We start from the raw sequence: 26,087 nt of genomic DNA, 5'->3' as shown, positions 1-26,087 counted from the left end.
TGTCCAGAGAGATGCATTTTTTTGTATCTTCAGACATTTTCAGACTTTAGTAGGACAGAGCCATGAACAATCTGGTCTAGCTCTGAAGTTAACCGTGCTGAGCAGAAGGTCCCTCCCCAGCTCAGTTTGTCTATTACTCTTTATTCCATGTTACAAAAAGAGGTATTAAACTGGGCTTCAGCATCCAAAGCAGTCTTTATACTGTGTTCAGCCCTGCTGATGAGCTGGAATTGTGGATGATGCAGCCCTGCATCTTCTGTATGTTGCACGTGTTAGAATGAAAGTACCTCCTAAAAAGATGTAAACTGTCGTCATTTGTCACGTCAGAAATCTGTGCAAAATTTAAGGCCAAGTGTTTCACCTAATGTGAGTCGATCTGTCCAAACCAAGAGAAAGATGGGAGAGCAATGAAGCAGAATTATGTTTAAAATTACTGAAAGTATTTTAACTGAATATATGAAAAATATGAAAATATATGAAACAAATGAAAAATAGTGAAAGTATGTCTGTGTGTAAAACATCATACCCTTACTGTCAAATGCTTCTGAAACTTCTACAAGTAGAAATAAGCTTAGGATGTCCTGCCATGTTGAGAGAACTGTGAGGTTCATCTTTGTTAAACAGCAGCTCAGTAATTTGGTATGAGTGTCACTGGTCCCATGCTGTTGCCCATGCCTGGCTATGGCTGGATGCAGTTGCGCAGGAATAAGGCTGGCCCAGGTTCTGGTTCTTATAGCAGTAACTGCAAGTGGTGCAAGTTGTCATACAGCTGTGAACTTGACAAAAAACAGCAATAAATATTTTAATTATGTGGGCAATGTTTACATGTGTTAACATGTCATTCCTTTGCTTTTTTACACAATAACTCTCTAGAGTAAAATTTTCTTGGCTAATGCCCTTATCATGGAATGTTTTGGTGTGGGTTTCTTTTAGTGGCATTTCGGAGTTCATCATAGGCTTGATTTATAGGTTTTCTCTATCAGAAGTGTGCTTCGCAGTCCCAGCCATGCAGTTGTCGGATCTGGGGGACATGCTGGAGCATGTCATACTTTCTGGCCCAGCTTCCTTTCCTTAGAAACCCGGCACAGGGGAACAGTGTGGAAGAGGAGAATGTGGAGTGTACTCTCAGGCCAGTGTGGAGCTGGGATACACCCCAGGACAGTGCTACCCTAGCAGCTGGACAGTGCTTCCAGATCCCACAGCACAAAACACAGATAAGGAGCATAAGGCAACAGTCTCATTCTCACGTCTCATCTTAACACAGCTGATAACAGAGGTGATGGATAATTTGGTAAGGCATGCCATGGTTGACATTAGTGCTTTTCCTAGTGGACCCCAAAGCTCTTTCCCTCTGCCAGAAGTTTGTTTCATGTATAGTCGTGCTTTTGGTCCCATCACAGCCAGAGAGAAGATGTTGTAATACACTTGCATATGACAAGGTAGCTCAACAGTTCAAGTAACTTTAGCTTGTCTCAGTGGAAATAAATGGTGCAGTAGAGTCATGGACAAAGATGTGGAGGGTATTCTGTTTGCCAGCCACCCAGGGCAGGGATGTAAGAGCACAGGAATGGCTGTACAGAGCCAGAGCAGAGGATCCTCTTGCCTGGGGCTCTGCCTCCAGCAGCAGCCAGCAGTGGACACTTAGGACAGTGCATAACAGGGCAAACTTAACCATGCTCCTACTCCTGTCTGCTCCCAGTGAGATTTCCCACCATCTCTAGTTCAGGCGCTTTCTGAACCAAATGTATTCAAATAATCTCTTATCTGTGTCTTGTTTACCCATGTGATTTTCCCATTTAATATGTGTACTGTTTGTGTATGCTGCCAAATTCCTCCTTTCTTTTTTGATAAAAAGTATAATTTCCAGTATAACATCACCTTAAAGTACATTGATTGAAGTAACTACCACTAATAAAAGAGTAGTACATATTTTCCTTTTATGATCCCCTTAAGTACTGCTTGATATGTTTTAATGTCTAACATTCCTAAGGCAGATGTTTGCCTTTCATGAAACATTAATTAGAATCTAAGGATCAAAGAGGAGAAAAAATACATATGTATATATGCATGTGCATCTGTTTGTCTGTGAGCAGGAGACAGTAGAAACTTTGTATTAAAAAAAGAAGTAAGTAAATATTTGAGGGGAAGACTTTATCAGGCGATTACACTTATTTTTAAGCATATTAAAGCAAAACCACTATTATGGCTTTATATAGGATGATTTGGGCATCTCACTACTAGGTGAAGTTTTATAAATTAATGAAAAATAATCCATACCATATTTCTTCATGGTTTAATATTTAGTGTTTATAAGGATACTTTCACCTGATACTTTCCTGAGTGGGAAGGTAGCATTGTACAAGCTATCAGAAAATGAAATTACATTATGTGAAAAACTACTACAAAAGAAAGTAATTGAGAGCTGGAAACTGAGAAATGTGATTCAATTCCCCTTTTCAAAAACACATGGAGTACCCATATAATTCCTGTTGGCAAAGGCATTGGGAACACAGTCACACATCGTCCCTGCTTCCAACCGTCCTTGACAGGGAGCTGCACTGAGTTGCGTGTGGTCACTGCTGTCCCACTTCACCCAAAGGAGGACCGACAGGTGCCGTGGGTTTGCACGAGCACGCTGCTTGATGTGCTGTGGGGGTGCTGTCCCACCACTGGATCCAAAGACCAAGGTTTTAAAAAATAATGCAGAAGGCTCAACTTATGCCCATAGTTATTCACATAAGAGCTCTAGCTTCTGTAAATGCTAACTGGCCAAAGCCCATGATCTTTCTGCAGCCCAGGTTATCTTTAAATGCAGAACAAATGTGCTAGAGATCCAAGGATTTTCTTCAACTGCTCATTACCATCCGCATGCAGACATGTATATATACTCCAGTTTTCTGCTATTATTTCATTTGACTGCCCGTTTAGTTACTATGACTTACAGGTTGGCCCAGAAGCCTTGCACGTCTCATAAAGTAAAGATTCACATTGCTAAATTTATACACTATTTGTATATTTGGATATTATGTATTTATATCTTTTTTCCCTTTGAAAGTAGAAAAACTAAATACCCAGATGTCCAAAATTGGCTTGGCGTTGAGATATGAGTGTTGCCTGTTGCTTCTGTCCTGTACTGCCAAGGCACATTGTCTGTCACCTCCTAAGTATTTAGCATGGTAATATCTCCCAATTTTTGTTTTCAGCCTATCTACTTATATTTTAATTTTTATGTATGTTACATATACAAGTATCACAAGAAGAAGTTTTGTTGTGGAGCAAAAGGTGGATTTTCCAGTTGTTCCTTGTGTTGATTGGTTATGTCCGTGTTCTTGATTTCTTCATAAAAATTATAAATTTCTGTAAAAGTTGTGTCATTGGTGTTAGTCACAACTAGTTGCCACTGTAAGGGATGATGACCCTTGGTCCATCCTTTCCCATGTGTCAGCGCAGATATTTGGCAGGCACCACTATTTAGGGAGTTAAACCAGCAAAAGCAAGCAAGCTGCTCAGGTTATTTTTTGCAGAATTGACTTTCCGTCATTGTGGGTCCCTGAACTGGTTTGCTGCAGGACCAGACAACTGCCAGTGCCAGCAAAAATGGAAAGCAACTGGAGCAGGACTATCCTGCTATGCCATCTTGGCCAAGTCACATTCTTTAATAGCCCAGAGCCTGAGAAACGCAAGAGGACCACAGCTCATGTTATGCCTACCTTGTGGGACACGCTCTGGCCTGCCAAGCCCCTCATCTGAGCTGAGCAGATGCCACACGGGGTTGAGCCCAGTCTGGTTCTCCTTCTTATGGTAGCCAGAGTGGAGGGGACACAGCTGATACGTGCCCAGGTCTCACCCCAACAGGCAGTTGGTGTCTGGTTTTAGCAGTCGTGGACTACTGTTAAGGTGCAGCCATTAAGTCTCTCATTTAACTACAGGGCCAGCTAGGGAGGAAGGTAATACAGTACGAGCGCTGTAAAGGTTGAATGGTTAAGCTGAGGGGAACTTTGGATACAGGTTGGTCTGTACCTGTTGGCCCTGGGTCACTGTATTTTCCATGAGGTCTTTTGCAAGGCAGGCGGCAGATGTAGCCAAAGAGACTGAGCTCATTGCGGAGGGGCCAAGGAAGAGTAAAGGTGGCAATCACAAGGACAAAAACGCAACACTGGGGCACTGTTTGTACAGCAAAAAGCAAAGCGTGGCTTGCTGCACGTCACTGGCTTCCTGCTGACCGTGTCAGCCAGCTCTGGCCCAGCTTGCAGGGAGGCCAGCAGCACCAGGAAGTTCATCCTTTGGTGGCCGAAGGTAACACCGCGTGTTTGCCACAGGACGAGAGCACGTGAGCAGGCTGTCGGAGCAGCCAGCGTGCAGTGACTTGTCACCACATGATGCATCATTGGTTAGTTGCAGCACTGAACACAGTTCAAGGCTTGAATAAACATACCATGTTCCCTGGGCAGCTCTGTTCTGCTCAGAAAACAGGGTGGATATATAAAAAACCACTTGGGCCAAGGGTCTTTCACAGTCTCTGTGTAGAACGGAGGCAAAACACCTAGAAGGTTATGGGCGGCATTTGTAGAAAGGAAAAACAATCGTGCATTGCCAGGGTTGTTAAATCCCTGTCACATGCAATGCCAATCACGTTCAGCAGAACTTGATGGCCATCTACTGGTGAAGCCCCAGTCTTTGTTTTACTTTCCAGACTTTTTTCCATCAGAGAGACAAGCGTTTTGCTGTGTGTGCACTGTGGAGATGCATGTTTTCACTTCTAGTTGGAAGTAATGCAGCTGAAGTTTTGTAAATCAGCCTAAATGCTCACATTGGTTTCATTCATTTCATGCTGTGAGCGGTGCTGACTACAGGTGTTGCAGCTGTTCATGGAGGCAACCAGCAGTCTCCCAGGATATGTGTTAGTGTAACAGTTTCTACCCTAATATATTATATATTATATAATAATATATAATAAATATATTAAAATATTATTTTTATATATAAATAAAATTACACTGATTTTAGAAATAACAAACTGCAAATAAATAAACATCAAGCTGACAGGTCAGAACCCAGTTTTCTTCTTTGTTAGTTTATCTTTCATCAAAAATCATCCTGCAATTTCACTGGGATGTTATGTGTGGTGTCAGTCCTGTTGCCAAACCCCACCTTCAGCCTTAAAGACTGCCTGGGATCTTGGCCATTAACAGGAGAACTGGCAGCTCTCAGCTGTTGACATGTTTCCAGGTCTGCACTCTGGGCAGTCTGTGAGGGACACTTACAGTTGAAGAGAGGCTGCTACGATATGGTTTGGGCAGGGAGGGGTGTTGTGTGTGGTTTGGAGGGTTTTTAAAATGTATTTATTTTGCGTGATTTCAAAATACTTTGTAAGCAGAAAGAAAAAAATCGAGTAAAAAATCATAATACCTGTGAGATCCTTGTCATACCCATTCTCAAAATCTTTGTCCGTTGTGAGGCCATCGAACAGTAGTTTCTGGAGCCCTGTACTGACCAGAGCCACCTGGCAGAACCCTGATGGCCTTTAAAAGGTGAAAAACATGATTTTGAGGACTACTTTTTATGCCTATGTGGTAAGTGAGGGTATTTTGTAGAAACTGCTCAAGAAGGAGGAGCATGTCCCGTTACCGCTGCATGGCCTAGGGAAAGAACATCAGCAAGTCGACTGAAAGTTGCTGTGAGAGGGACTAACCTCGGGAAAGCTCAAAAAAAGTCCTTGTGCTCTTTTTAGGGCTTCCTGTGGTATCTCCATCTAAAAAAAACCACACAGCTTTTGTAAGATTACAACAAAGCTGGTGGTGTCAGGTAGGATCTGGCTCCTTTTCTGCCAGTGAGTGTCTGCACTGTGGGGTCCCCCTGCACCATGGAAGTGTGTCAGAGGGAGATCACCTTGGAGGTGTGCTCTCACTTGCCACATCAGCCTCCTCTGCCGGTTAGTTTGTCATTTAGCCTGCGCTGCTGCAAAGGGAAGGTATTGAGGTTACGTTGCTGGTTCGAGCTGATGGTAACTTTTTTACTCAGCACACTGAGGAAGCAATGGCTGTGAAGGTCTCGGGGGCTGGTGTCAATGCATGTCACCTTCTGTGGCCTTATTCGGTCATTTTCCTTGGCGTGGAATTAGAAAGAGGGATCAATCCAGCTAAGAAGCAGCAGCAGTGATCATGTGCCACCTGTGCAGCACTGCTCTAGGCCACCCTCTCCTGTATAAATATCCAGGAAAGCACAGAGCAGTTCCCAGCAGTGAGGTCACTTTCTTGTACGTGACAGCTTTTTACGAGGTGCTGACTCTTCTCAAGGTTCATTTTGTCTCAGGGCTGGAAATTGCAGCAGCATTATAAGCTTGATCCTCCTCCCATTTAAATGAGCTGTACTACCCGGGATCTGAACACCCTCTTACAAAACAGGCTTTTAAGACAGCTCATAAATCACATGCAGCAAAAATGGTGCACAAATATTTATTTTTAAAGATAAAGATCTTCTGGTCTTGAGCACTGGATTTTGTGCCTTCAGTATGGAGCTTTAAGACTTGATTTGCATGTTTGCTTTTTATTTTAGCTGGTGGGGTGTTTAGAAAACACTGGAATAGCGAGACCATTCTCAGTGAATCATGTAACCCAAGACTTCTGTTTTCCCTGAGATGCAAATGCTTAAATGTAATTCCTAAGCCGTTTCTGTGACAGCTAAACATACCTCTATTTCTGTCACACAGTTAAAGTGCTGATGTGTCTTACTCTCTTGAGGACTAGTTCTTGGTAGTTAAGGTTGGTATTATAGCCCTCTGTCTATTTTTCTCTCGTATTTCAGAAATACCGCCCACACCCATTTACACACATTGTATTGTAGGCAAAAATAGCTAATCTGGAATATTTGTTTGCCTGAAGGTGAGCTGTGACTATATATCAAGTGTAAAGAAAAAAAGAGCTGTCAGAAAGACACTACTCCGTTTTTTTTAAAATAGTGCTTTAAATTAAAGTTGTACTGTAAAAATACTTAAACCAGAAGAAAAACGCATCATTTGGACTACGATTAATTCAGGGCTCAAATATTTGTATGCAGAGAATCGGAACATCAGTGACATCACAGGCTAATGGTGCGAGGTGCTATATGCAAAGTTTTAGCCCATTATAAATAGTCCTCAGCAAATTCTGTAAATGTCTACAAGTGAAGTTTATGCCAGAACAGCTATAGCTGTAAGAGCAGTGGCTATTGTAACAGAAGGTTGCAGATTGGTGTTGACAGAGAAGCTTCTCAGCAGGTGCATCAACATCAGTGCTTCTTACAAATGCCCATCTTCGCTTCCCCAAAGGTTCATGCTTACTTCTTTTCGTGGTCAGATTCAGTTTCTTTTCCTCCAGTTCATTTGCATTCAACAGTCACAAATTCTTTCAGGAAAGCCGGAAACGTTCATCTTAAAGAGTTTGAAAGAGCTGGCTGATGAGTCTCTCGGTCATTTACCTTGAATGTCAATAAACCCAGGAATGTGGGGGAAGCCCCAGAAACTTGATGAAGGCCAATGTTGTTCCAGTACTTAAAGTAGCTAAACAGGCTAGTGTAACTGTAGATGAACGTGACTGCTGTGCAGTATAACTGTAATGGGGTTGATAAGGTGATGAATTAATAATTACTTATAGCTGGGTAATATAATTAATGGCAGTCAATGAGGGTTTGGCATACCAGTTTGATAGTAGTGTATGACACAAGTTTATCTAACCAAGGCAAGTGTGTTGTAGCAGGCTTTCTTCAAGTGTTAGACTCAGCTCACACTGTATTTAGAAACTAAAGTAGCATGACTAAATTATATTTTTAATTGCTTAAAATTGGGGTAACTGGTAGGCCTTAGGGCGTTACCGTAAATGGAGTAGCTTCAATGAGCATTCACATTTCTGTGGGGATTGTTCACTGGCCCTGTGCTAATAAACTTATTTATCTGTGGTCTGAAGGGGAATAGAATTCTTTGACTTGCAGATAATAGACAGAAATGTTAAATAAGAAAATGGAAAAATCACTGCTGCGGGCTGATACGGATCTGTTGGCAACCTGTATGCAAGCAAACAATAAGTGTTCAGCCAAATGCAGGGATCCATACTCCAGATCTGGGTATTGGAAACACTTTCTCATAAATTTTTTCAGGATTTTTATCTATTTAAACTTGTCAAAGAGAAACTATGGAGGCTATATATAAAGTTGTCTAGAAAGCAGGGTTCAGTGAGCTTGGATCTGGATACGTGTAAAATAGAAACAAAGCTCAGATGGTCAGACTACCTGATTATTATCAGGTATTTCATATATACTGATATATATATATATCTCAGCAATATTTCAAGGATCATGGTGTTTTCTCCCGCAGTAAGCACTTCTAAATCATGACTTGAATTATTTCATACTGCAAAATATGTTCTAGTTAAAGCACAGATTGTTTCAAATATGTGCTGTGGATGACACTGTAGAAAATGAAATATTTAATTAATTGTTAAGTTCACTTCTGATGATCTTTTGAGGCCCAGGGTATACACCATACTCTTGCTTCATTTTTTTGCTTCTGTTCTGTTTTTTAGTTCAATTTCACCATTCAGTATTGAGAGCACAAGGCGTCAGAGAAGGTCTGAGTCTCCAGACTCCAGGAAGCGGCGCATCCATCGGTGTGACTTTGAGGGGTGCAACAAAGTATACACAAAAAGTTCCCACCTGAAGGCTCACCGGAGAACGCACACAGGTAAGACTTTGTTGGCACCAGGTACCACAGTTAAGAAAAGCAGGTTCCATTCTGCCTAATTTAGGACCTATTGAGATCGTCATCCTACACCAAGAGCCAAAGGCCTGTACCTAAATAAGAGAGATGTCTGCGAGTGCATCAACATTGGCGTTCTGGTGCAGATCAAGAGCGTGCTTTTGAATTGAATTTCTCTGTCATCCCCAATTCACAGCACAGGAGCAGTGTCAGCACAAACCAGACTTCTTTCAGATAAAACTAAACGGAAAAGTGGGCTCCAGGGACACACCTGCTTTGCTTCAACAATGGGTGGTCATTGCTTGGCACCAACCAGAGCTAGTCTAAAGAAAACCCTCAAGAAGTGCATAGTGTGGACGTGGGTCTTCAGTGCCATTTTTTCCACTCCACAGACCTGCTCTTATTGCTGCTACTTGGTTTTACAGGTGTAGCCTTTGAATGCTAGGTGCCACTAAATGCCTTCAGTTCTATTCAAGTCTAAAGTCAAGACCTCAGTATTTCTTTCCAGAGGCTTTCAGAGACACCTACCATGTACTACAGAGGGAAGACAGTTACTTTATGAGAACAGATTGCACTAAGGTCCCTACAACAGAGATGCAGGAGGGGTGCCTTCATGAGCTGGGTCTCATTCAGTGATGATAACACTTAACAATCAGTACCTGGTATCCTTATAAACTTTATGGTCCAGTACTAGTCTACATGACGTGCATGTAAAGGTAGCTGAAGCAATGATGTGTAATGGCTCCTATTTTGTGGATAAACTCGAGTGCAGCAAGTTGAAGTCATCAAGAGCAATTTAAAAGGGGGTTGCTTGGATGGCTAGAAAGGCAGTGGACAGAATGCTCTGAATTCCAGTGCTGTTCCTTACTCTGCTGTTGATTTGCTTAAATTAAACTTACTGATCTCCCTGCTCTTAACATACTTCAGCATTCTTGTAACTCCTTGGATAAGAGATGGTGTTTATCCAGCATGTAGCACAATGTTGTTCTTTGCTGAGAATCTGCTGGCACATTCTGTGGTGTGATGTACTCCAAAGAGTATGAGATACTGTTTTAAAAAATTAAGTGATGGCTTCTACATTTCTAATGAGGCCATGTCTCCATCACTCTTTCCAACATGTCTTTTGGTTGGTAGGACTTTTGTTGAGAGGAATACTGAACAAGGCTCCCATCTTAATATCCCCTACTAAACCAATATCTGTAAGGTAAGAGTCCTTCCTTAAGCAGCAGAAATGTTTTGGTAATCTGGGAATTTCATTGCATTTCCCTCCAGGCCAGTTACTCTAGTTTCTTCATATTTTCCTATTAATGCTTGCATCTTCTCCTCTCTCTTGATTTATCATGTCTTGTCTTAATTCTTTTTTTCCTCTTCCCTGTTCTTTCCCATCTTCAGTGTGGTCTTTCACCCCTACCCTTCCAATATATTTTATATAGCCTTACCCTTTCACCTTGTTCTCTGTCATTCTTGTTTTACTTCTTTTATCCCAATCTGACCCTACTCTGTCACTTTCCTTCTCCCCACCCTGATTTCTAATTTTTTTCCTATTCTTGCTGTATCTCTTTGAGCATTATATCTGTAGCAGATGAGAAGGCGGAGAGGCCAGTAGAGGCATGAAAACAGTAGACTGTTTGGTTTGAACCAAAAATACCACTTATGTGCCTGTACCACAGGGGGGGTCAGTCACTCTTTTCTAGCCTGCAAGACTGGTGAGCAGCCCAGGAGTGTAAGCAAGGATCACGCAAGGAGCTCAGTTACAAAACTAGATGCGTACAACCTCAGAAATGTCACACGCAATTTAGCCCAGAAAAACAGAAGGTTCTTCTCTGCCGTGACATCTTAGAACACCGTGTATCACATTTGTCATGAGTCTGTAATTCATTAGTGATCTCATGGCAGACCAGCGCTTGCAGGTAACGCACCCACATCAGGCTTAGATAGTGTGCACCACTGAATCTCAGGCTGTGCACTCAGGGTACTCAAAACTAGGCACTAAAGGCTTGAAATGGTGTTGCTAATTACAGCTTTTGCAGCTGTAACTCTCCAGCAGCATGAAGGGAGTTTCTGTACCTGCTCTAATCATAGGATCCATCTCCCCAGCCTTGGTTCCCTGACAGCTGGGTGTCTAGGCTGTGCTATCTGTCTGGGATCTCTGGGTAGTCAAAGAGGGATTGGCACCTCTGGGGCACGTTATTCCCTCTTCAGGTAGACCCAGGGATTGGCTTGCAAAGGTGCTTCTCTTTCACTGCTGAGTACAGAGGAAGCCCCGATACCTACCGGGCTGTTAGCTGGCTGAAACGAATCCCCAGCCCTTTAAAAGGCAGCTGCCTGAAATATTTTGCAGTCGTGTTGGATGTTGGTTTACTCTGTCAGGGAAAAAAGAAAAATAACATAAACCCAAAAAACCTTCATTCAGCTGTTAACTGCTTTAGGTTGGCATGTCTTCATGCCTGCTGCAATGTAAGAAGTGTAGTCTAGAGAAGGTAAGTGCCGAATTTAGCCAATAGATCCAGTGAGGAAATCTGTATTGTGCTGTTAAAATTAACTGTGTTTTACAGAACACTTCTCAGGTCTTGGTAAGCAGTTGGTATATTCAGACTTGATAATTGGCCATGAGCATATTCTATGTATTAATCTCATCTTAATTTTTTTATCTTGGCCTTTATTTTTGCTTCAGGCAAAAGAAGTTAATTATTCACATATGACCCACAGTAATTAGTGCAGTTTTGGATAAGTATAAATGAAGTATGACAGCTATGCACGCAAGGGTGAGCAAGTTTCAGTAGGAAACTTTCTGAGAAAAGATCACAGAAACTCGGCATTGCATAATCTGGACTCTTTTTTTTTAAGGCAGGCTGATCTCGCTGACAATTGTTTGTCATCCTAAGCAGCACGTGTTTGAGAACTTTTTTTTTTTTTCTTCATTTACTCCATGATCTTAAAAGTCCTTTCCAACTTAACATGATTCTATACGCATAGCCATTGAAACATTCGCAGTCATTTGGTTACAGGAGGAAAAACAATGCGTTACTTTGACAGGATGAGCAACTTTGTTGGTTGGAAGGTATTACTTCTTATACTTCTTTTATTTAAAAATGAAAAAAAAAAATATGTACGGTAACAGTTGCATTTAATTCTACTCGAGTAACTCCTAGGTTTTTGAAGTATGCTATTGTCTAGCTCCCCAGTACTTCTCACTCATCTCCTGAAAATGTCTGGTGCTGGTGTGGGCATGGAGTCCACTGGGGGGCGAGCTTGAATTACCGATCATCTCTCCGACTAGAAAAACGGCAAGTGAAACCCGGAATAGTTAGAGCATGTAATAAATCACAAGCATGGGTATTAAATTTCTCTTTCTAGTATCAGCTTCTTGTTGTTGTTTTGCCAGATCGTCAAATAAAGCTATCAGGAGGTATCGGGTGTGATGGAGAGCCTTCGGGGCTCACAGGCAATCTTGCAGCTCAGGTTTATCAACTCTTTCTGCAAGGAGAAGCTGTGAGAAATTGGCTCACCGGAGTTGTGTTGCGTTAGTTCTGCTTCAGTGAACTTACATAAAATTACTAATGTGTGACTCTACAAAAGACTAATCTTTAAAAATGGGAAAACCAGCAGCCCTGGGTTGCATTCCCAGTCTGTGTATGCCTGCGTTGCACTTGGCATAGGTGCTGGTGTCAGCCGCAGGAATAGGGAAATCTGTTCCCAGTGAGGTCTGCACCCATGCAGCCCTAAGTGGGACTTGCTTTCTTCAGTTTGCTGGTTTTACTTCGAAGATGGAGAGCTGAACCACCGTAGTGTTATTTTATGATATGTAACAGCTATTTCAGGCCTTTTAGCCATTGACACTTCCAGTAGACAGCTGAGCACTGCAGGCTAGGTAAAGTGGTTCCTTCCACGGTGGTGGGTTTTTTTTCCCCCCATCAAAATTTAATTTAAAAAATATTTATCTCATCGAATTGCCATTTCCTTTTCTACTACTGGTTCATGAAAGATCTACAGACACTGTTCCCTCTGAAGAGAGATGATGACAATCTGATATGTTTTATGTAAATCAGAGTCAAATCATGCCTTCTGTTGAGACACTAATATTGGTTATAAAAACTAGACTTTAATAATTGTTCTGTGAAGTTGGTGAAACTGGAAATCACAGATCTGTGAAAACTGTAAAAAGCATTATTTAAATTTCATTATTTTAGGAAAAAACTAACAGACACTTTCATGCTGTGAAATTGAGGACATACATCTTGATCTCCTCTAGTTGACTGAACGTTTCTGAAATGTCAATGGAAAGCTGCAAAGTAGTCAAAAACGTTTGCAATTTCCTTGCTGAATTTCACTTGACTTGTCATTATTTTTCAATCATCTGTAACTATAATGAAAATAGGTTCATAAGCTGGATATGGTGAAGGCAGCAGGACAGAGCCTTATGGTCACAACATTTCTCAGATCAAAGACAAGGCAGTAAAGTCTGGTGAAATACTAGATTTCATTATAGCCTCAATCAACATAATAGTTGTGGATAGAGTGTGTGTATGGAAAGAGAGGACAGGGGAGTCTGTTTCAGGGAGAAATTGGAGGGAAAACAAGAAGACACATCCAGGACTCTTTGGGCTTGTTTCCAGAAAGAATGCAAAGGAGACATTAGAAAGTGAAAACACCTTTCGGGTAGGTAGCAGTGATCATACGAAAAACACACAATCCCTTTTTTATTCATACTGATTTCAGTTGCCTTGTTAATTCATTAAATAATGAAAAACATGATTATCAAGGGATGTCAGGCCCTGGCTGCCAGCTGAGACCCTGGAGGGCAGTGGCTGCTGGCTGTGGGTGCTGTCCCAGGGCACGCATGTGGTGGTAAGCCCGGTCACAGACAAACTGTCCCACAGGCTGACCACATGACTAAAAGGTTCTTCCACTTTTCATCCACAAGCTGCTTCGTCTGCAGTATTCTGTTCTAACCTGAATGAAAGTCCTGTCGGTACCAAAGCTAACTTTTGCATATCATGAGGCAGTTTTCATAGAAATCATCTGACTCCTCTTAAATAGGGAGAGCATGTAAATTTGAGGCATATTATGTAAACTGAAGAGGCAAATTATGCTGTCTGTTAGGGGGCCTGCTAAAGAACACAGAAACTTGAAACATGTGTAATGGGTAGTACCTGTGGAGGATATTTGAAGGTCTTCCCTTTTTTCTAAGTATGCAGAATACACTGGGTGGTGTGAACGTGTCTCAAAGCAGTGCTGGCATGGGAACTGTGACCTGAGAAATCTAACCAGCTACGTTGTCATTTAAAGGGAGTTTTGATTTGTCTTGGATTTCACGTCTAAAGTTGCTGGCAGCTAAATCCAGTTCTAGCTCATTGTGTCTACCCTCTTACTATATGGAGAAGCCCAAGGAGTTTGAAACACTGCGTGAATTACCCTGAAGAAGTCAGTAAAGAAGGAAGATGCCCACTTTAAGGTTGTGTTGGACATATTTTTACAACGTGAGACTGCTCCCTGTCTTCCATCTCCGTAGGATTTTCTTTTATTATAGGAGTAATCAGCATCGTGTATTTTTGTGCAACCTTACTTTAGTTGTTAGTTAGAAATTTCTGGAGGAGCATGGCAGAGTGGCCTTCTAGGGTCAATGGCAGCAAAAGCCTGGAACTTTGCAGTTGGTGTGAAGTAGAAAGGGATTTAGTCTGTGAGTGTAGGGCATCATATAGCCACAGCCGTGGTTTTGCTCCTGCCTTGGAGGGATGGAGGAGGGCAAAAGCTGTAACCAGAGCACCTTCTGTGGGGCTCAGATACTGGGCTGCAACTGCTGCTTTTCATCCAAGAGCCCCAACCAGCACCAGGTCGAAGTCACTCTTCTCAGCGCTGCTGCTGCAGAAGATGTGGGTGCTTCATTAGGCGCTTACAGAGGCAGGCTGAACATAGCCCCCAGGCCAGATGAATTTTTTAGTGTTTGGTGCTTTGTCCTTGATCAACGCCTATATCATTCCTGAGAGATGAGAGCAAATACCTTTGCCATAGATGTAATGAAGCCTATTTGTCAGTGTCAGGGGGTCTTCAGCGGCATTACGTGGAGGCAGTAAACATCTCAGGAATAGAGTTTTGTACCTGAGAAAGTAACATTTCCTCCCTGAGATGTTTCTTTATAGCTGGGTTGAGACACTACCCTAGAAGAGGGAAGGCTAGTGAGTACATGGGTGTTTTATTTAGTTTGTGCTTTTTCAAACATTGCATTCCTCTCACTCAGTGTTGCTCCATGTATTATTTTAATATGAGAGGGCCCCTGTCATTAGTCTTTGTTCACATTTTCCTTTGAGCAATTTCAGAGCAGACTTAAGAAGTCAGAGACACCAAAAAAAGTTATTTTTGCTCTGTAAGTTTTGAAACTCTATTCATTACCCGTTGTTTTCTTAAGGTCTGTTTAATGCCTTTTGCTAGCTATGAGCTCCAGAGAGATATTTACAGGTTTGTAAACCTTTCTTTAGGCAGATGTTGGGAGGAAGCAACATTTTTTAAATAATCCTTCTGGATTTGACTTGAACTGTGTAGATTTTTGGCCTACTTTAAAATTAACACCTCTTTGTTACCTACCCTCCAGACCAGACTCGCTCTTCAAAAGCCCAGGTTTTTGTTCTCATGTCCTATGGGCTCCCTAAGCCCTTACCCCAGAGCTCTCCCTCCTCCACGTAAATCTGTCAGGTGAAAACAGCTGCAACAGCAGGTTCACATGCTGTTCCAGAAACTGGGAATTTAAATAAACAAAGCCAATTGAAAAACTAATTTGCTTTAAGTAAAATAGGGGGTTCTATTTGTATTGGGTGATAACTTTTTTTTTTTTTTTAAGAAATACCTTCTTTTACTGTTTAAAATTTACTGCCAGTTTCAATAAACAGTAGAGGTTTCCAATGTGGAAACCAGTATATTTCATGGAAGTTTTCATTTCTAGCTTTTCTGCTCTTTCTTCATGCAGTTTCTATTTAGAAGATAAACGGATTATTTAATAAACAGGGCTGCTGAAGCCTCAACCTATTCCCATTGATTTGACGGTGTTCACCTTTCAGGACAGAAATATTTTTAAAAGCAGATGTCTGCTGGTGCAATATGTACCAGGGTATAAAGGCAGGCACACCAATGCCATCACAGCCTAGTAATGTGATGTTCAGAAATGAGAACCTCTGGATGTAGTGAGATAGTTGTCTTGAGTCCAGCTACTTACGGGCAGGTGTCCATACCACAAGGAGCTTGTACATCCAGTTCTCTTCCAATAGCCACTCTGTGGAAAGTTAAATGATTTCATTTCTGGCACATTTTGCAAGCTCTGAATTCACCTTACACACAGGGAGTCATTCCTCTGCATTGTAGGTCTGATGCTGTGCCGATATGGAAGAGTGCCCATGTGGTTACTCCAAGGTACTTTGATGGGAAAGCAAGTCTAATTGCATCTGTGATTGCTTTCAGTCTCCAGGTTATGAAAAATATTTGCAACAGTGCCCCTTGACTTTGTAAATATGGGGTGCGTATGTGTTTTGTCTGTGTGTGGCACGAGGGAATAATGATAATTTCGTTATGCAGAATGAAATTTTCTCTAAGCAAACCATTTAGTACTTAATATTCTACCTCCAAAGAACTGCAGTTCACTTAAGGTCTCAGGCATGATTGTGGCCTACCATGTGTAGCCCTGCAGTGGCATGAAGGCGAGAAAGACCTCTCTACTCCCATTCCCTCCAAAATGCTTTCCCAGATGTTGCACCCAGTTCTGGAGGAGTAAATACATAATACAGGGTTTCCAAGGACGTTAACTCTTGCAGCCTATTCAGTCCTTGACAGAGGGAACAGGAGAGCAACTTGCTGCTGAAATGCCCATTACTGGCGATACCCTGTGTCTTTTGGGAAGTGCGTGGATTTGCTTGTACGCTCCCTGTCCTTTCTAGGGCAGCCTTCGATCAGCAGCACAGCCTTTGAGAGTGGAGCATTTCAAAACTGCAAGTAAGCTTCACAAAAGCCTTTGTTTTAATGTTTTATTAAGGGGGGAGGTTCTGCTTTCTTTGTTCCAAGGCTAAAAGGAAACGAGAAGTAGAGCCTGAAAGCTAGTGTTTTCAGTCTTCACTTTTTGCAGATAAATAGGTAGGAGACTGGGGAGATTTTACAAAAGCTTCATGTTCAATGGGAAAGGAAGAAGATCAGATGACATCTCTGTAGGGCAAGGGGTTATTTTCTGCACTTCAGTGTTTTCTCCACATAGGAGATGAAATGTAGTGGTATCTTGGTCACATTACCTCTAATAATCTTTTTCCTTGTCATGTATTTTTGTCAGTTAATTTTTTTCTTTAGTATCGTATATATTTATTCTACTTTTTATGGTGGTAAAAAATGGTATCTCTTCATTTGGGAAGTTTAATTCCATTCACAACTCATCTGCTTAAATGGGGGGTGTGTTTTCTAATGTTCTGTTTCTGCAGACAGCCCATTACACCAGGGTCCCGGCCTCTGCTTGAGCCTGACCTCTAGCACAGTGCAAACAACAAATAATCAGTTGTGCAAAACTTTTTTGTTGTTGTTTTTTTCTTTGTTTATTTTATTGGAGGTTTGTTTGTTGTTTTGTTTTTTACAGGTAGTGGAAGGTCTAGCTTTTATACTGAGAAGCGTCATTATTGCTCTTGAGCATAGTGGAGCAATCCCTGGAGCATCCAGGAGGAGTGACAGTAGCAGAATCGTGGGCAGATGGAAAGGGAAGTGTCACTTGTTTGGTGTCTGTCTTGTGGTTATGGACCACAGTCACAGAATCACAGAACCACAGAATGGTTGGGGTTGGAAGGGACCTCTGGAGATCATCTAGTCCAATGCCTGCTAGAGCAGGGTCACCTACAGCTGGTTGAACGGAGTTGCATCCAGGCAGGTTTTGAATGTCTCCAGAGGAGTATTGAATGATGGAAATGTGTTTTATTATATTCACAATGACATACATTTACATACATTTTCGATGAAGGAAAGGTGTTTTATTTGGGAAAGCCAGGCTAAAACCCAGGCCTGCAGCACCCAATTAAAGAGAGTCAGTGTGCAGGTCTGCTGGCACCCTCAGTGCAGCTGCCTGCTGATGGACGTACAGATCTCTTGCATCACCTTTCCCAGATAACTTGTTGAGTGAATGCAGCTGTACAAGGGAAAATATCAGCCTTCCCTACAGCATTGGAAGTTTGATAGTTCCCATGTATTTGCTGTGGCTGGAGGGAAGGAGAAAGCTTCGTGCCATCTTCCACTACAAATACATATATAAACATACATACATGATAAGTGTATATATGCACTTAACAGATACTAAATATTTATACATGTACCACATCACTCAGGAAAAATTATCAGGAAGGATAATAAAATCATGTTTGTCATCTACTGTTGGGCTTTGGTCTGGCTTCTGGATTCAGGTGCACAGGAAGAGGCCTTTTACATTTCCAAAAATTGTATTTTTTCTGGTTTTATGGGAGTTAAAATTTTATCATTTTACGTCAGCAATGCCCTTGTCAATGTATGGAACTAATCCTACATCTCAGAGCGTTAATTCATTTGTATCTCATATAGTACTAGGTATGTCCCACTGTGGGGCAAAGTCTCTGTGCAGAAGCCCAGAAAGAGGAAATGTGGAAAAGAGGCTTCTTGGATTCCCCTTCTTCGTTTCTCTCCTGTGCATGCAGTGACAGAACAGTGCTGAGACTAGCGTAATGGATTTGCCTTCTTAAATTGTGGAGAACTGAATTTTCTAAGTCTGGTCATAAAGGCTTTTTTGCTACAATTTGTATTAAAATAATGGCAAATTGAGGCATCTGTATACCTAGAGGGGCGTGCAGGACAATAGCAGAAGCAGGAGAGGGGTAAGGTTGCTGAACTAGTACTGATCTTGCAGAAGGAGTAAGAAGGGTCAGGATGGCAAGTAAGACCCAAGCTCAGCAATGCAGTGAAATGAAAAGGTAGTTGTGTGTTGTGATGTGGGAAAAGGACTCACACCTGAAGTATCAGAAATGAAGGCTTTAAGTAATTGGTTCAAGAGCTGCCAAAAGCATGGTGAAGTTCTGTCTTTTGTTTTAGAGTGGAGACTGTCACTGTATTTTTGAATCATTTTGTTCCTGCTTTTCACATGAAAAAATCATGTCCCTGTTCTCTGCCTAAGTCAGACTGAGAACAAGGAATAAAAAACCTGAATTTCAAGATGTGTCTCAGGCAGCACAGTATGTTCCTGTTCTGCTTGTAGAAATTGCTTTGCCAGACTTGCTCAATTGATAGAAAACTTTAATCTCTTCCCAGAAAGATATTTTATTTGCATATTTTGACAATACTGGAACACAAAAGTCAAATTGACTATGTTCACCAAAGAGATATAGTGATCATTAACTTGGAAACTTGGAGATCCCAAATGACCTTTAGAAAGGTATCTAAGCAATTAAATTGGATATTTTTTTATCAAAATGATTGAAAATACTTCAAACTTTCATAGGGATGAAACTGAGTTCTAGCAGCTTCATTACAGAAAGTAAGGTGGTTCTAATGTGTAAGTCACAGCATTGCTGTTCACTTTCTCTGCAGTTTTGGGAAGGTTGCTGATGCTCACTGTGTTGGTTTTCCTATCTGCAGAATGTACATGATAATTTGTTACACAGCGCTATTAAAAAGTCAGACCTTTATGAAGGATTACATTTTTTAAAAAGCTTTATAAGGCACTTTGAAGTTGGAAAGTGCTTTATAAGTGCTCTGATGTTTTTTCATTAAAAAATTATACTAAGAAAAATATCACACACACACAAAAAAAAAGCCATTGTCATTTTTCCCTTTCCCTTGTGTCTAAAAGCTAAGCTGCCGTCTTCTCACAGTGCCTGAGGATGCTCATTATCAGATAGTGTTTTTGCTGTGAGAAGATTCTTTTCTGCCTGAAATTGCTTATTTTTAGTAGAAATGCAAAATCTAATGGGCCATCATTTGTGGTTTTCAATTTATGATTTCCCCTTCCAGAGTCCTATCAATATGGGTACAGTGTGACTATCCCATGTGTTTCAGAACAATCCTGGTGTTTGCATGGGAGCTGGAACTGGCTGACATAAATACTACACCTTGTATATATTGCATAATATCCTGTAACAGAAACCAAAGTAGGAGTCACCAGGAGATGTCCTCAACCCTGCAAAGCTGCACATCTCTTGACTTTGACTCAAAAATCCAACATCATTGAACATAGGCAGAGGCATGCTTACTGAATGATTTATTTTCTTTTGACTTGATATGGGATAAATCCTTAGGACATCACTGTTTTTATGTGGCAAATACTCCTCCAAGAGCAATGGCAATGGAAACTGTGTGTATAAAGATGTGGCTGTAGATAGCAGGGCTGGGCAGATGCCACCTATTAAACCGTGCAAGTTTGACTCAAACCCATTGTATTTTGTGAACAGGGTGAGGGGCGGCATCTCCTCTATGCTCCCACCCTCCCAGTCTGGAAAAGCTACACAAACCTATAGCCAAGTTTTGTTTCCAAGTGCTTTTCTAACTTTGTCCTTCTCAAAAGTGGGATTTCAGCATGTGGTTCTTTCCCAGGGTGATGAAGGCTTAAGTACAGCTGACAAGATGGCTAATCCTGTACCCCTGAACAATCCCTTATATTTATTTTCTAGTTGACTCATATTTGGAATAAAAATCTTACCAGTCTTTCAAAGTGCTCAATACCATTGCAGGAAGGGGCTGCAGAGAAGTGAGGTATTAACTTGGAGTCATGGTGACAATTCCATGTGCAGAAAAATTGGATGGGGATGTCTGAAGAAGACACAAATAAGAAGGGACATGGCACTCACCTGGTATACCAGAGAGAGGTGAGTTTATGCCAGAGAAGGAAATCAGCTTGGAACTTGATCACTGGGATGTTGTCTGCCCTGGTAGTAGGTGGTGCTACCTCACTGTTACTTAATGACATGGTTGCCAGGAGCCTGCTAGACTGATGAATAAATGAAGCTTAAATAACACACAAATGAAAGGAACTGCAAGCACACAGGTAGTACATAGGGCATCTGCAATTGCAGTAAATAAAGTTCCTTGCCTAGGGAACATAAGCCTGGCTCTATTTCCTGGAGCTCCAGAGCAGTTTCTGCGCTGGCAGAGTAACCCATAATTATTTACGTGGTGGTTTTGTGGTGCCTGACCTTGAAGCATCTGGCATCAAATACCATGATTCCAGCTAGTTGATGGGCAGAGGATAACTGCCGAGGAACATACCACATGGGAAATTCTGCCTGGGGTAGAAGAGACCCTAGTCCCTTTATCTGTTACACATCATAGTCTCTTGCTGGTACCTACATAAGGCTTTCTTTTAAGGAACATGTGAATGTTAGAGGGTTATAAAGTAAAAGTTTGAGAGGGGTTTATTTCCTTGGGTCTTCTGGATGTTAAGAGTACATGAATGAGGATATGGGAAGACAGAAGTTGGACTGTGGGGAGGGCAGAAAGTTTTGGAAGGATTGACTGAGCAGTGGTCATTATTCAACATTATTAATTCATTATTTGCTTCAGTTTAGGGAGATTTAGTAAGTAACAGTTGTAACTAGGTTCTTAAGTGCTTAAGCGAGGGGAGTCATGGTAGGGTAGGAAAAATAATATGGTAAAAGTAATTAAACTAATTTGGATTCTGGCATATGGATTACAAAAAGCAAGGCTTTGGAGGGCTCTTAGAAATAGATGTTTTGTTAACAGAAGATTTAAAAAAGAACTAGTTCCATTTGGGGCCTTGAGTCATATCTTTAAAACTTTATAATTAACCTCCCTAAATAATAGAAAATACCCTTTTTCTACAGGGAGCTGTATAGAAGCACTTTTTTATGGTCCAGGATCCCACTTGATCCATGTGAATGCATGTCCTCGCATACTGTTCGCTGTCCATGTATTGCAAGACAAAGCTGTGAAATAGCATTAGAATGCAAGTTCTCAGTGTTTTGGGATCTTTTTGATAGATTTTGGGACAAAACCATAGAGCTGTCAAAGACAGGTGCAAAAGTAGAGGGTCAACTCCCATGAAAATATTCACAGCTTCAGGCATTTATTTTAAAATGGGTAGCTTCTTTAAGTCTAAAACTTTACAGATTCAGAAAATTGAATTAACTAACATGGTTCTTTTTCCACTTTTATTTCTTTCCTCTTGTTATCACAGGTTCTTAGTCTCTTTCTACAGTTCTCTTTACTACTATTTTCCAAAAACTGTCCACTGTTTTGTCTTCTCCTTTGTTCCCATGTTTCCACTACCCTGGGCAAGACTTACACCATCTGCTTTTGCTCCGTAGAGCTGAGCGAGAATTTGAGTGTCTGGGTGCATGACAGTAACGCTGCACCCTTGCTTCAGTGGCTGCCAAACCATTGAAGGAGCCAAAACATGCCCATGCTTTGAACCTGAGAGTTTCTTAGACACTTAAGTCAAGTGCTCACAAAAAGGCAGAAGTGTCTGAGTCAAAATGCTTGAGTATTTGACTTTGACTCCACTGCAATCCGGTCTTGAAATGGAGATGGATAATACGAACATATATATATAAGCACTGGGGCTAGTTTCTTCCAGTTAGCAAACTAGTTCTGTTCACATCCTCACTCACTGCTTTCTGGGTTGCCCTGCTGACATCCAGCTTCTCTCTTCTGAGTGTACTGAGTATTTCAGCTATGAGTGCTCAAGCTCATCAGCCAAAGCTGGTATGTAATACCTGACACCAGCTTCCCATCCTTCAGTAATTCTACTCCTGTTGGTCCTTTCTCCATCCCCTGAACTCCTGAATCTTCCGTTTTTTACAAACTCAGTGGTCAGTTTTCATGCCTGGAGTGTTACCAAACAGAAGTTTATATAGTATTAACTATGAAGAACATATTTTTTCAAGCACCTGTCCATCCACAGATTATGTAGGTTTTTAACAGAAAAGTATTATTGCTGTTGTTACTATTATTATTATTATTCCCCTAAGAATTAGGTTTGTGTAAAATGTTGATTAATCTTAATTAAAAATCTTATCTTTCACAGCTCTCTTTACAGTGGCTTTTTTAAGGTGCATATGAGTGAATATCTTCAGAGTAATGCTACTTTGCCTGTTTTTTCCTTCTTGTGCTATACATATATATTTAATTGAAAATAATGAAAGGTCTTCTTAAGTTGAGCTTGTAAGAGTGATTTTCCTTCAGTGGTGTAAATAGCTTGAGAAGAATGTGGTTAGTCCTGTCTCTTTCACATAGCTCTATAGGGGCTGGGTGAGCAGGACTCATTGAGGAGGGAGGCTGGAAGCAGCAACTAGGAACTCCAGTTAAGTGACCCACACTCATGTCCTTCCATCAGCTGACTTTCATTTCTTACCCAAAGTGATACTGTTTTAATGGACAAAGAAACCATTTCTGGTATTTTTCTTTCACCAACCATCCCTTCCTGCCTCAGGTTCTCTGTTTGTCTTCTACCGAGGGAAAGAAGATCTGAGATTTTGTGTGCCAAAGAGGCTATTGAAGGGAAGGATCTTGTGGATATCTATAATGTCTTTATCAGTGATCTGGACAAGGGAATCAAGTGCACCCTCAGTAAGTTTGCAGATGGCACCAAGCTGGAGTGGGAGTGTTGATCTGCTTGAGGGTAGGAAGGCTCTGCAGACGGATCTGGACATGCTGGATTGATGGGCTGAGGCCAGTTGTGTGAGGTTCCACAAGGAGAAGGGCCAGATCTTGCACTTGGGTCACAACAACCCCAGGCAACACTACAGGCTGAGGCAGAGCGGCTGGGAAGCTGCCTGGTGGGAAAGGACCTGGGGGTGCTGGTTGACAGCCGGCTGAACATGAGCCAGCAGTGTGCCCAGGTGGCCAAGAAGGCCAACAGCATCCTGGCTTGTGTCAGAAACAGTGCGGCCAGCAGGGATGGGGCAGTGATTGTCCCCCTGGACTTGGCACTGGTGAGGCCCCACTTCAAATACTGTGTTCAGTTCTGGACCACTCACTGCAGGAGGGACACTGAGGTGCTGGAGCGTGTCCAGAGAAGGACAGCAAGGCTGGTGAAGGGTCTGGAGCACAAGTATTATGAGGAGTAGTTGAGGGAACTGGGTTTGTTTAGCCTGGCGAAAAGGAGACTCAGGGGGGATCTTATCGCTCTCTACAACTACCTGAAAGGAGGCTGCAGGCAGGTGGGTGTTGGTCTCTTCTCCCAAGCAGCAAGCCATAGGACCAGGGGAAATGGCCTCAAGTTGTGCCAGGGGAGGTTTGGGTTGGATATCGGGAAAAATGCCTCCACCGAAAGGGTTGTCAAGCATTGGAACAGGCTGCCCAGGGAACTGGCTGAGTCCCCATCACTGGAGGTATTTAAAAGACATGTAGGTGTGGTGCTTATAGGGACATGGCTTGGTGGTGGACTTCACAGTGTTAGGTTAAAAGTTGGGTTAGGTGGTCTTAAAGGTCTTTTCCAACCTCTATGGTTCTATGATTCTCTGTGGTAGGAGAGACTTAGAATTCAGATGCTTTTAAATGAGAATCTGAATTTTAAGAAATACCCCCATGCTTTGCTCAAGAAGTCTCTGTGATCAAAGAGGCCAACCAGGGCAATATCCAGAGTCTAAACCAAAAGAGTTTAAAAGTACATTGAGGATGGACAGGGCAGGCATTCCACTTGGGAACTGTTAATGTGGTGTGACGAGAGCATTAGGATGGACTTGCCAAGTTGGATGGGGGCGCTGCTATATTTGTGCGGTGCTTCTCACCAACTGTTGGTGGCAGGGATATGTATGTAAGACAGTTCGGTGGTGAATCTGAGCACATTTTGTAGCATTGTGTCATCAGCAAGAGCATGCTACCCACCATCTGCCGTGAAGCTTGTGCCTTCCAGCTCGCAGCAGCTGTGGGATTCCAGGCACCCAACGCTGCAGCCACGCAGGAGCAATGAACACTGTTTGGTGCTTTGTGCTTCTCTGAGAACTATAAAATTATCTAGGCTAAGTTGCTGCTGGTGCAGCTATGGGCCATGGTTATCTCAGAGCCTGGATTGCTGGATTCTTCTCACAGCAACTGTTTCCCACCCCCATCTGACACCAAAACTGCAGCGCAGCCCAGATGGTGCACAGAAGGTACCAACCCAAGGAGCTCAAATGTTGCTGACAACCCTGTTGACATGCCTGTACAGCATCCGATTTCCTTACAGAGGCACCCATAGTCATTTCAATTGGACTTCTCAGGTCTGTTTCAACTTTGTGATGATATTCTTACTCGGGAATTTTCTTTTGAGACTGAGGGCTCTTGGCAAAGCATTTATTGACTTTTGAAGAGACGCATAGAGGGAGGTGCTGCCTACGACAAAGCAAGTGTTGCATCACTGGTTCATGTAATTGAAATAGTTTCTTGCAAGCTGCTCATGATTCATAAGAGATAATAAATAACTGAGGAATGATTGTGCCTAACAAAGGAAACAGTTGCTGCAGAGATGCTCTTTTGCTGTCCTGGTTGTGATTAGCTGGTTTCAGAAGGGGAGGGAAAAAATCATTTTTGACACACCAGAGGAAGTTGCATACAGACTCCACACATTTTCCCTTCCTCACTTTTGGTGCATGATCAACGGTGGGATCAAGGTAACTGCCAGGAGCATTTAAGATGTAGACATTGAGAGCTGGTCATAGAAAGCACAAGTAAGTATAGCCTACAAACATGGCAAAAATGGGGGTTTATACCAGTTTGCTCTATGAAAGCACAAAATCCAGTTGTATTAATCTCTTCCTCTGACATGATACAGCACAGAATGTGGGGCATGCATCATGCTTACCTTTAAATAAAAAGCAGAGGGTGGGATTTTCCAAAAAAACTACGCTTAGCCCAAGTCTATTTTCACTGAATTAAATGCGTGTTTATCCACAGTGTTGTGCAAGTCCCTTGGCTGACTACATTTAAAAATTGTACACTGTTCCTGGTAGCACCTTACATGAAAAATTAATTTTACCGAAAGTAAGTGCAATAAGTAAAAAGGACATTTTTCGGATTGAATTTTATGTTTAATTGGAAAATTTTAGTTCATTTTTACCAGCTTGCTAAAAAATGTCTGGCAGTGTTGTTTACACAGATAATTAGAAAACTTCATAAACTTCATTAAAATAACTAGAAGTCTGTGGCAGCCTATGATAAGTTGCTGAAATCGCAGGTAATCTGGCCATTTTGGGAGAAAGTGTAGCCTGACAAAACAAGGGTAGCAAAGTTGTATGGTAATCATGAGAATAATTATACAGTCCTTTGTCCTGATGTTAATCCCCACGTCACCCCTGCAAGGTAGGATCTATATTGTTGCCTTAATCCTGTTGATTTTCTTAGTCATGTGAATGCCAAAGGAATGATAAATCTCAAAGGCCCTTTCCTT

At 41.8% G+C, this 26,087-nt stretch overlaps 1 protein-coding gene across 6 annotated transcripts in view; it reads left to right on the top strand.

Annotated features, from left to right (window-relative positions):
* KLF12 (Kruppel like factor 12) overlaps positions 1 to 26,087 on the top strand; it is a 251,695-nt gene that overhangs the window by 216,253 nt on the left and 9,355 nt on the right. For all 6 annotated transcript variants that reach the window (XM_040584208.1, XM_040584202.1, XM_040584204.1 and 3 more), the window contains one exon: positions 8,556 to 8,713. In XM_040584208.1, coding sequence (XP_040440142.1) covers positions 8,556 to 8,713 — 158 coding nt within the window. The remainder of the gene's footprint in view (positions 1 to 8,555; positions 8,714 to 26,087) is intronic.

The sequence above is a fragment of the Falco naumanni genome, chromosome 2, assembly GCF_017639655.2.
Source record: "Falco naumanni isolate bFalNau1 chromosome 2, bFalNau1.pat, whole genome shotgun sequence".
Lineage (NCBI taxonomy): Eukaryota > Metazoa > Chordata > Aves > Falconiformes > Falconidae > Falco > Falco naumanni.
The sequence above is the reverse complement of the archived record's forward strand: the minus strand, read 5'-3'. Positions and strand labels throughout refer to the sequence as shown.